At 36.5% G+C, this 15,918-nt stretch overlaps 1 protein-coding gene across 2 annotated transcripts in view; it reads right to left on the reverse strand.

Annotated features, from left to right (window-relative positions):
• TUBGCP3 (tubulin gamma complex associated protein 3) overlaps nt 1-15,918 on the reverse strand; it is a 53,853-nt gene that overhangs the window by 13,682 nt on the left and 24,253 nt on the right. For both annotated transcript variants that reach the window (XM_037377013.1, XM_037377014.1), the window contains exons 7-13: nt 15,111-15,229; nt 11,764-11,889; nt 8,118-8,186; nt 5,396-5,528; nt 3,916-4,082; nt 2,067-2,177; nt 1,555-1,663 (exon numbers count right to left, since the gene is read on the reverse strand). In XM_037377013.1, coding sequence (XP_037232910.1) covers nt 1,555-1,663; nt 2,067-2,177; nt 3,916-4,082; nt 5,396-5,528; nt 8,118-8,186; nt 11,764-11,889; nt 15,111-15,229 — 834 coding nt within the window. The remainder of the gene's footprint in view (nt 1-1,554; nt 1,664-2,066; nt 2,178-3,915; nt 4,083-5,395; nt 5,529-8,117; nt 8,187-11,763; nt 11,890-15,110; nt 15,230-15,918) is intronic.

A 15,918-nucleotide genomic window follows, 5' to 3' on the forward strand; every position in this document is an offset into this window, starting at 1 on the left:
ATTTGTGCAGATCTCCCATTCAATCAAGGAGAGAGAAACAAGTGCAAATTAAAAAAACACATTGGAAAAGCATGGCCATAAACACTGTTCAAAAGTGGTGAAAGTAGATTAGCCAAAGAATGTTTTTGCCTTTTCCAGGAGCAGCTGGCAAGATGATGGTTGAAATGCATTTACAGTCCCTATTCACCTAACCCTGACCCCTCTCTGCACTTTAAGTGCATCTTTGACCAGGCAAGTGGTGCACGTGGCACAAAAATCACATTATTAGATGAAATATTCTTGCAGACGTGAATGTGATTTTATTATTAGAACATCTTTAATGGAGGTACTCATGCTAAAAGTCCATGTGGTGAAGAGTTAGTATAAAGACTAATCCAAGGTTAATTTGGAGGGGAGAAAAAAAAAAGTAGTAAAAATTAAGACAATCCCACAAAACCAAGCTTCAAAGTTATATATACTGAAGTCATATTTGAGTACAGGAATAACAGAAAAGATACTGTACAAGATGTCAAAAAGCACAAAGGATGCTCTTCGAAAATTAAGTAAAGAACCTGACAGAAAAAACAATGTTTAGATAATTATTCTTCTGGTAAAAAAGCTGGATATACTAGTAGGACACCATTATACCTTTAGAAACTGTGTATAAATTAGCATCAGAGAAATTATCGCAGTGATACATCTTAACAATCAGACTCTCTTTTGCATATTAAGCAAATCATAAAAAGAAGTTATAGTAAAATATCCCCTTCCTCAGAAGAAAGCAAGTTGTTCTTTCTCCCAGATGTAGCAACTTCCTACACATTAGCTTACTGGCTTTGCTTAGTATTTACACATAAAGTCTCCTTGCTTTAGGTGTTTATTTGCTATCTTTCATCATAACAATGTTAATTTCATTTCAAAGAAGCACCAGAAATATATCTAAGTTCTCATTCATTAAAACTGATATCTTTTCTAAACAGAAAGAAATAACCTAAAGGAATTCTGATAGTTAATGTTCTGATGGTTTAATGACTTCTACTAACCTTCCACAAACCCAACTTCCTTCAGACATATTATAGCAGTAGAGTGCATTTACAGGAAGGTTTCTATCCTGTCAAGTTCTACTGCTCATTCTCTTATTTACAACTATCTGATCATTTATTACCTTTTAATTACAATTAATTCAGTATTATTATGGAATCATATGATGAAATACATTTGATGAGAAGTCACAATTACAAAATTCTTAACTGCAGCACTCAAGAATATTCCTGCCCCCACTGCAGCCCTCGCAAAAAAAGTCAGCTGAAGGCAGGCAAGTTTCTCAGTGGTTTAATTCAGAAATCCAGTACACTAACAACCATCCAGCAAACCTATCAAATTAAGAAAATTACACAAATGCATTTTCATACATCATTTGTAAAATGCAAGTACCCATTAAAATACCTGTATTCTAGGGCAGATGGGACTTTTGTACGCCCTTCTATCCCACTATCCAAAATATCAATTTATAGTCTAAACCAAATATTGTACAGAACTCAGTTCAAAGGGAAGAAGCTAACACTGATACTCTACCATCTTTTGAAGACTCTGCAGATTTTGCCACAGCAATCACCTTTGTGGATGGAGTTTGATCATGACAAACTTGATGCAAGAAGTTTATGGATTTTCCTATTAGGAGGACCTGAACAAAAAAGGATTATTATTTTTTTTAAAAAAGTGATTTGCATACAAGAAAAAAACCCACCAAACCCCACACCACACACCAAACAGAAAAGCCACCCACAACCACCAGGGCAACAGGGTATTTTGTCATCTTTCTGTGCTCTTAGCCTCACAATACAACCACAGCAATCCAGAACTTCAAAGCTAACACAAAAGTGTTAAACTTCTTTTCCCCTCTTCAGATCTCCTTAAACAAAGCCTATCAGTTAGCAAATGGAAAGGAGAAAGCGTCTAATTCCTCAGCAAAGAATTCTAAAATTCTTAAGATGATTATTTGTTGTTAAATTTGGTCTGTTTTCTTAATGGAAATCTAAGCAGCAGATATGGCAAACAAATAATCAGATTAACTTTTGAATTCATACCTTCTTTGATTGCTCCATTGTAATAAAAGAAGGGATCATTGATTTCCTCAAAGTGTATTTGTCATGCCACAACCGATCAGTTTTAACTGTAGGATCTGAAGCTACAAAAAACTGTAGATTGAAATAAACATTAAAACCAAGAGATTAATGTAAACTCTCTCCCCTACTGTTTCATTTTGTATTCAGAAAGCTGTAAAAATATTCTGTGTTGTTCCTTTAACTAAAAAAAGAAAAAAAATATTTTCATAGCTAACTTGCAGGGTTATCCTGGCAATTGATATGTAAATTCAATGCTGACCAATATGAACTCTGACAAAAAAAGTTAAAGATAAGCTCAAATAATTTAATCTCCTCTGTACTTTATGAAACCCTGACTACCTCAGGATACAGTGAAGTGCACTATCTATAAAACATCCACTATGAAATACAGAAGCGTACAGCATTTTCCAGCAATTATTTGTACAGTTACCGTAGGAGATGAAGTTCAGACTATAACATGCTTTTATTTTACTGGTTCTATTTTAACAGATCCAGAATTGTAGGAGGGGAAAAAAAACCACTCACACACACATCCCCCAACCAAACCACCACAAAACCCACACCCAAGAAATCCTGCAATTGAACAGGTGATCAAATGCTAAGGTCTCTCAACTCCATGCAAGAGAATACTTTTATGTGTAAAAATTAGTTTTGTTAAAATGACTTGCGGATGGATTTTGTCCTCATTTTGTGAAACAAGATAGCAATTTTTGGACAAGAACTTTTTTCACTGCCTCCAAATACCACTTCCACCAAGAACGGCCAATTGTCTTTGTTCAAAAACTGTGTCTATGGTATAAAAATTGTAGCTTTCAGTGTAGGACCTCCAACAGTGATTTTCAGTATTAAGAACAGTCTTACAGTCCACACGTAAATTTTTAAACAAAGTTGAAAGCTAAAGAATGCTATAAAACCCCCAAAAGACAACACTTCACATGTCTGAAGAGTAGTCTATTTTACACTTCTAGCCATAAAGATTCATAGACATTTCATACAAGTCTCCTAATCCTGACCTTGAAGATCAGCTGTGGATGATATTTATACTCATTTTAATTTTGACCCAGATGGACAGTTTCAGAAATCTGACAGCGTATTTCACACTAAAATAAAGTTACTCAGATGCGTCTCAGAAGTGCTCAATTCATTTTTAATAAATTATTTTTGGCTTCTTGCAACCAAAAAAATGTCACCTTAACAAGGCTGTACTGGCTGGAGATAGGAAAAAGCGTTGGGAGAGCTTCAAAAGGCATAAAAACATATGTAAGAAGAAAAAGAACAGTTACTAGAACTTGCTGTTACAGAATTCAGAACAAATAACTGTAGTTTCTAGAGGAACTCTGGAATGATAAATCTCTTCTGCCCAATTTGACAAACCAAAGTTATTTATGAAGCTGAGGATAACAGTATGTAGTCAGTAAAATATTCTGAACTTTATTACAAATACAAGTCTTGCGCTCTGAACACAAAGAACTCTGCATACATTACTATCATTACACTTAAGCAAGAAAAGATAAGAGATGACTGTCTCTTCAGAAGCAAGCGTTTGATTTTAGTCCACCATTCTGCCTCTACTAAACAGACTCAGGATATAATTCATTGAAGACAACATACTGCATCATTGCAACCTCCAGATATCATGCTGACTGAATCCATGAGGACAGCCACATTTCATGTTACTGCATGTATTACTTATACATCATATGTTTCCATCACAGTCCAGTTTTCAAATTCTCCTCTAAGCTTCCCACAGATTATACTCCCACAAAGCAAATGAACAGAGATAAAATATTTGTTGTATCACATATATTACCTCATGGTATGTATCTTCCAGCTCTCCATCATAAATCCAGCGATAAAGGAAATTCAGTACAGGATGGGATACTAGGCCAAGGATGTGCTGAACCAGAGATCTCATGTAGGGATCTCCTGTTTTAGTATAGGCATGAACTGCTGAGGCTAGTTCACCACCTTTTCTCCCTGTAAGATCATAAAGCAGAGGAACAGAATTGTATGAAGAAAAAAATATACATACCACACTTACATTCAGCATTCAGTGATTTTAGCTAGTCATATGTCACTCAGAGCTTGCTGAACCACAATTCTAAAACGTAGCAAAAGTACATATAATTTTTTTTTAATGTTGACAGAATTCCTAGGTTTTTAAAGGCATGAATCATTAATCTCACTGAAGCATTAAGCACAGTTTTCTGACACCATATTCTGTCTACTTTACAGTAGCTTGGAGGACTGCAAATTTCATGGCATTAGATTACACAAAGGTTGACTTTATGCTTCTCTTCTTCCCCACCACAATAGTGTTACAGGAGCCTTAGTATATTGTGCTTCTCTCCTGTACTTGACACTCTCTCAGATGTTCTTTGTGCATACACACACACAAACACATTTCCTACTTCTTGGTTTTAGCTTCCCCATGTAGTTCCCTCCTTTAGGTAGTATCTCCTGTCTTCTCACAACTGAAAGGTAAGAGCCTGTCAAAAAAGTGTTTTTAAAAAATAAAATAGAACTAGTACTTGTTTTGCTGCTATGCTGCACAGCTTAAAGGTTTCTTACAGCCACAGCATTCAAAATTTTCATGAACGTCTTAAAGTAAAGCCCACTCTTTTTCAGAATTGTTACCAGTTCCAATAATCAAGATAAAACAGATGTTATAAGCTTTTTTGGTTAAGATGCTCTCTCCAAAGGGCCACAATCTCCATTTATTTTCAAAGACAGCAAAGCTGAAGTACTTTCAGGGTGAAGCATAGCCTATGGGTCAGTTACTGGTCAAAGTTTTCACCACTCCTCAGTGTTTTCTTATGGATTGCCAACACAGTCACACACTATTTGCAGACTTGTAAAGTTCTGTTGTTTCACATGAGTCTGCAGACAAGTTGCAAATTACTCCTATGTGCCATTATACACAGAGGAATAGCATAATACTCATACATAGAGAAGAGACTAAGTCAACCATTTCATAATGTTTTTTTTAACAGTGTAATGTTCTCTGAAGGATGACTAAAACTGAAATAATTGAAAACAGCATTAAAAGTGTGTGCTTAAAATTTGAAGGATTTCTCAAGCATGTTCTAGTTCAAAAAAGCAAAAAAGTGTAAGTTATCAAACAGCACTAATTTTTCAGGTTTTTTTGCTTGAACTAAAAGAAAGAATATCCTCTGGATTAGCTACTTAATTTTCTAAAAAAAACATTACAGTAATATTATTGATATCCATCTTTGGCATGCACAACCAAAGTTACACATCTTCCCCAGAAATATTAACATTAAACAGACCTTGACAGTGATCAACAAGTGCTGCAAGGGTCTTTAACCTTATTTTAGGATCATATGTCCAGACTAGAAGACGGCGAAGTGTTAAACTGCTCTCAAGTCCCAAATTCACACCCTGATCATCTTCCAATTGCAGCTGATCAAATGAGAAAAACAGAAAGACATATCAAGGAACAAAACTGGCAAAACTGGTATTTCATAGTTTTTGTTCTGAAGTTAGCTTTTACTAATTCACTTGAAATACCCAGTAGTATATGCTCTCTCATTAAATCATTGGGCCAAAACCTGAGAACCACACAAGTGGAAATAGAGAATCAAGTCCATGTAAAAGGACGGCAACAAGTATCACAGGGCAGGCAGAGCAAAAAGGCCAATAAAGTTAAAGAAAACAAGATGATAAATAGTGAAAAAAGGAGAGAGAGAGCGCGCAGAGATCCTGAAAGACAGCAAATAGTGGCCAAAGAGATGCATCCTTGCTCAGCCCTTCTAAAAGCAGTTTACAGATCTGCCTTCCACAAATTCGTACACACTTTCTCATCCTGTTGGTTCTACCTTTTGCCATGACATCCTAGGCAAACATTTTGGAAACTGGCTACCCTTCTGTTTTATATCAACCTCTTCTTTCTTTCACAGAGTGCCTCCTTTCCTCTCATAGCCATTCATCAAATCCCACAACTTTGTGTTTTGCTTATCCTTCATCAGTCTGGAAGCCTCAGCCACAGCTCCCCTGTGCCTTTTCCTCTTCAGCCTCAAGAGACTGAGCCCATCTCCCTGCTCCCCACACACAGGAACTGCCCTGTGCTCCTGAGGGTTCTAACAGACTTTCTCCTTCTCTACCTCCCCACTGTCTGAGAGGCCATCAGGACTGCACACAGTGCTCCAGTATCACACCGACACCTGCTGCCTTCTCAGGCAGCGCACATCTCCTTGGCACCCATATGCACACCATGTCCAGCAGCTCACACAACCACCTACAAGGATGCCAAGGCTTTTCCCAAATTGGGCCTACTGATGCCAAATCCAGTACTGGGGAAGCATGCATTAGAGTAGCTTTCCTCCAGATAAAAACTTTGTATTTCCCATACTGGGACCCCCCAGCATCTGTTTACTCACACAGCTTCATGCTGCTCTTTGCCACAGAGAGCATCCAGAGTACCAATGTTAGCAAGCTTTCATTGACAGACTGGAAGATTTCACGCTGCCTTACCTTCTCCAGATCATCAACTAAAACCACTGCCAGCACCTCTCTTTGGGGAAGAAGGAAGAAGAAGAAGAAGGCGGCACCACGCAGCCACTTGCTCACTCCCCCTCACCCAGAGGGATGGGGAAGAGGATCAGAAAGGAATGCAAAACCCAAGGGTTGAGATAAGAACAATTTAACAGGGAAAGCAAAAGCTGCGCATGCAAGCAAAGCAAAACAAGGAATTAATTCACCACTTCCCATGGGCAGGCAGGTGTTCCACCATGCCCAGGGAAGCTGGGCTCTATCACGCATTACAGTTACTTGGGAAGACAAACACCGTAACACCAAATGTCCCCACCTTTCTTCTTCCCCCAGTTTATATAGCAAGCGTGATGTCATATGGTATGGAATACCTCTTCGGCTAGCTTGGGTCACCTGTCCTGGCTGTGTCCCCCCCCAGTTTCCAGTGCCTCCCCATCCCTCTGGCTGGCAGGGTCCAAGGAACTGAAAAGTCCTTGATTTAGTATAAACATCACCCAGCAATAACTAAAACCATCAGTGTGCTATCAACATTGTTCTCACATCAGAGCCAAAACACAGCACTGTACTAACTACTAAGTAGAAAATTAACTCTACTCCAGCTGAAACCAGGACAGGATAGTAGCCAGTAAAAATGAGCAAAAACTACTATGACAGGCAGTCCGAAAGTCAAGAATGTTAAAGAACTGCAAGAAAGTCAAAAGGAATATATGCTTTGAAAATGTTTACAGAAGCCTATGGCAAAACTATAAGCTTTTTAAAAACTGGAATTTTAAATGGCATTTTAATTTAACTCAGGTCAATTATCAAGATTAATTTTTTCTCAATTACAAATAAAGAACTCCTTGAAAATCCCATATAAAAAAAGTAAGCAGAATAAATAAAAATATCTAATTTTTATTTTAGTGCTAGCCTCTAGGTGCACTTACCTATAAATACTTGTGGACAAACTGCAAGATTATCAGCACTGAGTTGGTCTATACATCACAGAAAAATAATAAAACACTGGAACATCTTACTCTTTCTAGACAATGGAAGGGTCAAGGAAAATGCACAAACTGCCTCAGACAGAATAAAAAATTGGAACTGTTGTTGCTAGCTGCTGAACCACACATTGCTTTAAATACAGAAAGATTTTTTTTTTCCTCCCTTAAAAGATGTATCATGCTGTTTGGGATTTGAATGATGAAGATATCACACAAGATGAAACTGACAAAAGGGATGCAAAAAAGGGACGCAAAAAAGGGACAGAGGCTTAGAAATACAGATTACATTCCTTGCTTACGTAATACATCAAATAACTGTGACTTTCTAACAGAAAAATATTTATTGGTACATATATCCAAAGAGTAAGAAAGGTACAAGTTAGAGAATTGCATCTACTGTCAATAGAAAGTGCCGTACCTCCTCCCCTTTCTAATGGGATGCCTAGGCATACCTTTTAGGAGATACTCAGATAATGTAAAGCAAAATAAGAAGTTAAACAAGAACCACTTAATTTACCTGAGAATGTAAAACAGATAGAAGTCGGTAGTATTCTTTAAGTTCCTGATGTAAGGCTGCACAAAAACTCTGTAAGAAAAAGAGGAGAAAAAAAGAAAAAGAAGAAAAAAAAAATCAGGAAAAGTCTTCATGGTTTAATCTAGGATAACTTTTATCCTATCACCACACTGTGAAGGTAGATATGTATTTCCTAAGAGGAATCAAGCTACAAGTTTCAGCATAAACCCAACTTTTAGAAAACTGGCCAAAGGCTAAGTACTTCCCTAAAAGATGCACAGGCCTTTTCCAAGAATACATACGCATTGTCAAGTGACTTTGTTTCTTGCTGTCTTAATTCTATCAACATATTAAACTATAAGCATAACTCTCCAAATAGATATATCATCTCAATAAAGACATTAATAATTACCATAGGAATGTGCAAATCATAACATGACCCACAAGTTTTCTTTAATGATTATGTAAAATATAGTATGTAGTACAAGTAAGAGTTTCAATTTCAGGAAGGCCTCTAGTAACAGAACACAGACATTAGGCAACCATCATTACATTTACAGTATAGACTATATGAGATGAACGAGAAAATACAATGCTCATAAAAGAATACTCCCAGTAAGTGCTGCTGGATCGAGTACTCTAAATTTTTGGTCTTTTATAATTTGTATACAATTCTTCACTTGGCATTGAAGAAACAAATAACACCAAGTATAGCCTAAGAAATCCATAAAATGGGCAGAACTTAACAGGCCTGAACGAAAGCAAAGATTCTTCTTCGTAAAACAATGAAGGACAGCTACTTTAGGTTGTTTAAAAATAAATAAAGGCAGATTTTAAAAACAGTTCCCGGAAGAATACTTGTTTAGTAACAGATAGTTTTCCACAGTTTGGGGTCCTGGGATTTTGCTTTGTTTTTGTAGTGTTCTTAATCTAACATACAGACTAAAAAAAATCCTGCTACATATTTTCTAAGACAGAATTAAAAATATGGCTCATTAATTTTGGACTGAATTGAAAATCTTGGACTTTAAGCACTTTTGGGGGTTTTTAAGATGTTTTTGTTTGTTTGTTTGTTTTTTAAGAGTAATTCCATGCACACATAAATTCTTCAGAATTGATTTCTTAACCAATTCTTAGCTCATGGTTTTGATACCCATTTTAATGGATTTTTTTAATAGGAAATTCCCCGGGACTCCCTCAACCCCTTGTAAAGGTCACCACAGTCAAAATAATTTGGAAAAAATAAAGAAAACCTCACAAAAAGAACCCAAGAGCTTGAAGTAAAATATTTATTCAATACAGTATGTACAAAGGAGAAATCATTGCTATAAGCACAAGGAGAAAACAAATCATCTTTCCTGCTAAGAGACCTAACTGCTAAGAGGCTAAGAAGCCTAGGGGGGACAAAAACCCCCAAACAACCAGAAAACAAAAAACCAAAAAACACATTAATCTTGCCATTCCTTTATAAGGAAAGAGTGTTCCTTTGTTTAACTCAACATTATAAATTAGAAAGAAATTTGAAATTAATTTTATTCCAGAGGATACTGAAGGGCAAAAAGAAATACCCTTGCGTGTAACTCCACTTTTCATTTCTTCTCACTTGCTTCTTCAGTACATTTTTTAACCTACTAAATTAGCACTTGCCAAGACAGAGGGCAGAGTAAAGCCTCCAAGAAAACATTCAAAGGCCCCATACAACTACTCAAAAAGTGAGAACAGTAATCACTGACTTTAGTAGCCAAAATGATCTAGGATCTAACTGGCCATCAACTTTTCAGAGACGCTTTAGAAGTTAAAATTTACATCCAGTGCCAATTCCTGCATCGCAAACTACAATTTTTGTTTCCCAAACTGTTACGGAAAACTGGACATTATCCTAGAATTCTGATTTGGTCTACAGCAAAAGAGAATTCAGGAAGGAAGCAGAATGCTTGTTCAAGAGAAAAAAATTCAAGAGAAAAAAAATGCCCACACCTCAACTGGATCTAAATGGGCAAAATGGCAAAATAGAAGGCAAGTCATATTTCATTGCTGATTGCCCTCAGAAAGCAAAAAGAATAAAGTAGAACTTAGATACTAAGCAGCAAAGGTAGAAGAATATAGAATATAATGTTAAAGTGTAGTATATTGTTATATCTCTACTCCTAATAATTGTCAATACCTGACATTTTGCATGGTAAAACACAGTCACCAGAATCATAATAGAAGAGGTGACTGATTTTTCCTACATGTGGTTTAAACAGGGGCTTATGTAAGCATTCTTTTAAAACGTTAAGCAAAAGATGCTTTAGAATGTACAGTATATTCTTGTGCTAAATTCTTAATGCAGTGTGCAGCACCTGAAATTGTCAGCTATAAAAGCCTTGATGAGCAATGGTATATATGCTTTTCGCCCAGATACTGACAGCAGGAGTAGAATATATGTTTTTATTTGTACAATTATGTCCTAGAAATACATATAAGTGCTTGCCTCAAGCAAAATTATCAGCATTAAAGCTATGCAGATTCAGCTAGATAACTGCACAGCCTTCTGCACAGGATCTGAAACCTGCATATGGTAGCTAAGATATTGCACATTTAAATTCACTGAAGAATTAAAGTTCTCCCCTTACTGTAAACTTGAAGATTAAAGTCAGATACAGCAAAAATAAGCATAAGCAGGAAGCTACTAAATAAAGAATAAGAAACTTCACCCAGATATAAAGGGGAGAGTCTGAAGAAAATGCATATACAGTAGCACTACCATATAAAACATGGAAATCAGCATTGGATCACTAGAATAATAATTATTTATATGTAACTAAAAGGGTTACTTAGAATAAGAGACAGAAGGGAACAGAATAAAACATTAGAAAAGTAGGAAGCACTACAGTGTCTCTACTGACCTCTTAAGAAAAATTAGATTGAAGGGAGAAGCACTTCAATTTCTTGGCAGATTATGTAGGATGTTATGGCTAGAGGCAAGGATAACATTTCTGTCGACTCAGAAGGGATAATATCCAGTTTTACAGAGGGAGCAAGTGAGAGGAAACGGGAATGCCTTAGCAGTAAATGTGGTTTTGGGTATTACAGCAGCTGTGAAGTTACTGTAGACTACAAATCATGATGATGAAACCTATAAAAACAAAAATTAATATTCTTTTGATGCTGTATTCAAAAGAAAGGGCAGAAAATAATGGGGTATTTGCATTTTATGTAAGTTAGTACAGTATTAACACATGAATATCAACATTAGCTGACATGAGCGTCTCCTGCATAGGTCACTAACAACTGAATTGGTGATTAATTAGCTCAGGGATGCCACCATCCCATTTAAACAATGTTTACAAACATGCACGAGTACTTAAAAAACACATGGATTAAAAAAAAAAAAGAGATTAAGAGAAGGAATCTATGCATGAGACTTTCTCCAGCTACAAATGACAGGGGCAACTCCTTACAACCAGCAAGAGCAAATGTCTCTCCCTTGCCTTCATACTATGACCCATACCAAGAGTGGCAGTCCATAAAAGGAGTAAATCAAAGGATGAATGATCCAAGATCCAAAGTTTGCACATCATTCTAGTACTGCATTTACTCAGTAGTTTCTAAGGGGGGAAACAAAACCAAAATATTATAGCAGAATTCAATTTTTTAGCTGACCTACCTGTCCCACAAGTCCAAATGCACGATCCAAACTCCTCTGGTCTGTGTATTTTCTTATTTTATTATGTAGCCATCCCAACTCTGCAAGTCTACTTGTAGTATCTCTGAGAGACTTGGACAAACTCACCTACAAAGTTAACAGAAAAAATAACTTGCAATTAAGTCAAATCAACCATGGCAATACTTGTTTCTTAATGAAAGCCTCTCTCACAGAACAAGCCAGCCAGGAAACAATCATTTTACATTCTACAGTAGATATAGTTGCCAAACAGACAGACAACCATGTAATTTGCATTAAATTTATACACGTAAGTGTTGAAAGGGCAGCAGCAAAAAACCTACTGGCAACTTTGTGACCTTCCCTTTTGGAAATCTTAATGTAACAGTATTCATATGCTCTTTTTACATTAGGCAGTTACAGCAGTAACAAAAAGGCCTTCAGAAAAGCAGAAGAAAACTGGAATGTTAGTATGTAGAATTGCACTTCATCTTTTCCCGACAATCAGGAAGACTGAAAATATTAGAGCTTTGGAAGACAAGTCAATGACTGAAACTAATGAAGAAACCTAGAGAAAATAATTAGTTATTACTTCATATGAAACAAACCTTAAATAGAAGGCAAACGACCCAATGTCAGACTTTGTATCAGGAACCAAAACTTACAGAATCCAAATTCCAAGGCTAATCTGACAGTAACAGCTTTTATAAGCTATTTAATCACATGTACCTCTGAGCTCTTCTAGTCTGTTTCTACTTTTCTTACACCAGGTATCTCACTTCACCCTGCAAGCCTACCTTAGTCCCAACACCCTTATTTAACTACTACTGTAATTTTCATCTGAATCAGCATGTTTCTTCCTTTACCAATACATAAGACACTGTTCCTCTTGTCCCTTCTTGAGATTTGCTTGTACCACATTTTATCACGTTACCCAAGAACGCCATCACCAAGTTTTCAACATTTTATCGGACAAAAAAACCCCAAACAATCTGACTAACAGATTAGGCCAAGAGGCAAAGATTGACTTTTGCCCACAGCAATTGGGACTATCTCACCTCTATCTAGGTGGGACAATTTTTAACTTGGACAGCCAGCTGGAACAGTCCAAACCAAAGCAAGGAAATGCAATAACAAGCTAAACGGATTGTCAAAGAACTAGAAATAAAGCTCATTCTTTAAGCCTTTCAGTCAGCAGTACAGGTATTCTCTAAAATAAAAATCAGCTACAGAGCGTGTTAGCCACAGAATTGTGGGCTTGAACCAGGCAGCAGCGTTTGGTTGCAAGTCCAGAGTTCAGTCCCTGGCCCTCTTGTTTAGCTACAGGCACAGTTTTAACTTCTTGAACAACTTCTATAGAATAAATTCTAGCCCAAACAAGCATAATTGGACACAGTTAGAAACTCTTCCTGTAGCTAAAACCAAAGAGCTGACATAAGAAGTATTTAGAATTCTGCAACTACAGAGCACTTGTAAATACAGAGACTGTAAATACAATACACATCTGCTGGAATCAAATGAGGAACAAACAAACTTGCTTAGGTGTTACTACAGTTGTATATCTTAGACCAAATCCGAAGCTGCTAGCTTAGGCAGTGCTGAATGTCACCAACAGACCTAATACTAACACTAACATTAGAAAACATTCAGGCAAGAACAACAGCTTGGGGAGTGTGTTTCTGCAAAAAACAGACTGTGTACCATGACATTTTCTTTGCGCAGCTGAAGAAAAACTACATGCTTTGACTACTATTTTGCCTAATGTAGTCAACACAGCTACAGGAAGTATGATCTTGGTCTTCATCAGAAAAAGTTCCAGCTGCAGCTCTAGTCAGTCAATTTCATCTTCACTAGGTCCAGCAGCTCAGTACAAATGTCCATAATGAAGAAGGATGGAAGACAACTGACTTCACAAAAATAACTGAAGACACAAAGTTCTCAGGAAAAAGCATTATTGACAACAAACCATCTGAATAATCAAACTCCCTGTATTAACAGAATTGGGAATTCAAACTAAATAAAAGTTTTTCACCTCAAACTAGCCTATTTGTTATAAAAAACTACACAGAAAGCTAATGAAACCGATAGTGCCAATTTTGCAATCACCCAGTTTTCTGCACATTCCTCCATAAAAATCTATTATGCTACCTCTCCTTTGCCATATATAATCTAACATATATGGAACATAATTAACTCAGAGCAGGTGTTGAGGAATTACAAACTTTGCAGCATTTACAGGTACATAAGATTACATCCTTAAGAAACTTTTTATTAACAAAATTTAACTGATTTAAAAAGACTCGTGTTTTCCATTTTTCCCTCCATTAAGCAAGTCTAAATATCATAACGTAACAGGAGGAACAATTATATATTTCACTTTTTGCTATTATTATTATGGAGGAAAGAAAATTAGTTCAATTATCAAGATTAAGATAAGTCTGCTGTTTTCTTGGCACATGAAATGGCCCAGAATCAATTCCCCACCATTTTAGGACCACATCATATTCTTGTGGTATAAAGGTCTTCATACAAGTGAAAATTGGAAGCATTGTCTTTCCATTTGAACAAGAACATAAAAACCAACTAGCCAGCTGAAACTGAACTGTGATGCAGTACTGTCTAAATACTGAATAAGGAGAAGATGCTAAAGCAACTAGCACCAATTTTTTTTGTTTGCTCAGCTGACCCAATCTGACCCTTGTTTTTTTCCATATTGCAAATATGCTTAACATCTCACCACCTTAAAACAAGATCTTTCTCCCGGGCTTCTCTCCTGTTCCTCTGCCCGCTATTTGACACCTTCCTTCAAATTCACACAGTTGGATTTTCTATCAAACACAGGAGCTGAAAACACTTTCTTCAGTTCTATCACCAGTCTTTTCTCGGGTGATCAGCATGATCCCATCTAATCACTTATAAGTTGTTATCAAGACCATAACATCAAGTGGCTAGCATTCATCCCACATCTCAGGCTGTTAAATTTAATCCAGTAATAATGTGGTCAAACACCTGCATCTGCTTTATATTCACTCTTATACAACGGGGAGGGGAAATGATGACAAAAATCCTCAAACTAAGCTATAATTTAGGCCTCTTTCTACTGGCTTAATAGTTTGGAGTCTATTCACATCTTGTGAAATGCTACCGTTTCTTTATGGGACCTAATCTATACAATCAATTTTAAATTGATACTGTTGAAAGTACTCTGTTGTACTAAAAAAAAAAAGGGAAAAAATATGGAGGAAGTAAAGACTTGTGATAGTATTTAACTTTTTTACATCTTTTTCATGGCTATTTTTCTCCCATATACCTCTCTGCTCACATATGAAATGCAAGTCACCATACAGTACCTTTCCCTCCACTTTATAGCAATTTTCAGAATTGCACATTTTTATGGTTTTGCCATCTATCCCCTGGAAGACATACAAAACATCTCTTACAAGATTTGCTTCAGTTATTTCAACAGAGCCTAGGAAGAGAAAGAAAAAACACAACAGTATTTAGATTTGTTGAGACAAGTAGTTTTGATTGCAATTTCAATAAGCTATTTAGAACCCTAGCTAAAAAAAAAGAAAAGAGAAAGCCTATGTTTATACCCTGTAAAGAAATGTTTTAAGTCCTGTTAACAACCTGACAGGAAAGGCAAGAATTCCATTTATCTGCCTCTACCAGTACCTGGAATTCTCTGAGAGCAAGTGAGCTTGTATGACACTGGGCATGTTATATTTGAACCAACACTTCAGCCAGTTCTTAAACTTGTTATCTTTCCTGATTCAATAACCACTGCAAGTTCTAAGGCAAGCACTGTAATAACTTTACCTTTCTAGGAACAGCTGAAGTTGTTAAATGGGACTTACAGAATAATCTCCTCTACATTCAGCTAGGAAAACAGAGTTAATCCAGAAGGAAGAGCTGCTTGTTTAATACTGGCTTTCAATCACATGCTACTGCTCAGTAAAAATCAGACTGCCAGCTGCATAACAGCTATAGAGCTGGCAAACAAAAAAGTATAAATACTGTTTCTGAAGACAGATACAACTTTGATTTAGTAAAGCTTTTGCTATTGCAGCATACAGTTTGCTTCTGGCTCGTATCTCTAGTTAGACATTAGATTATGTTTGAGAATTAGGGTATTTATTGATTTAAAGGAAACAGATG

The sequence above is a fragment of the Falco rusticolus genome, chromosome 2 (assembly GCF_015220075.1).
Source record: "Falco rusticolus isolate bFalRus1 chromosome 2, bFalRus1.pri, whole genome shotgun sequence".
NCBI lineage: Eukaryota > Metazoa > Chordata > Aves > Falconiformes > Falconidae > Falco > Falco rusticolus.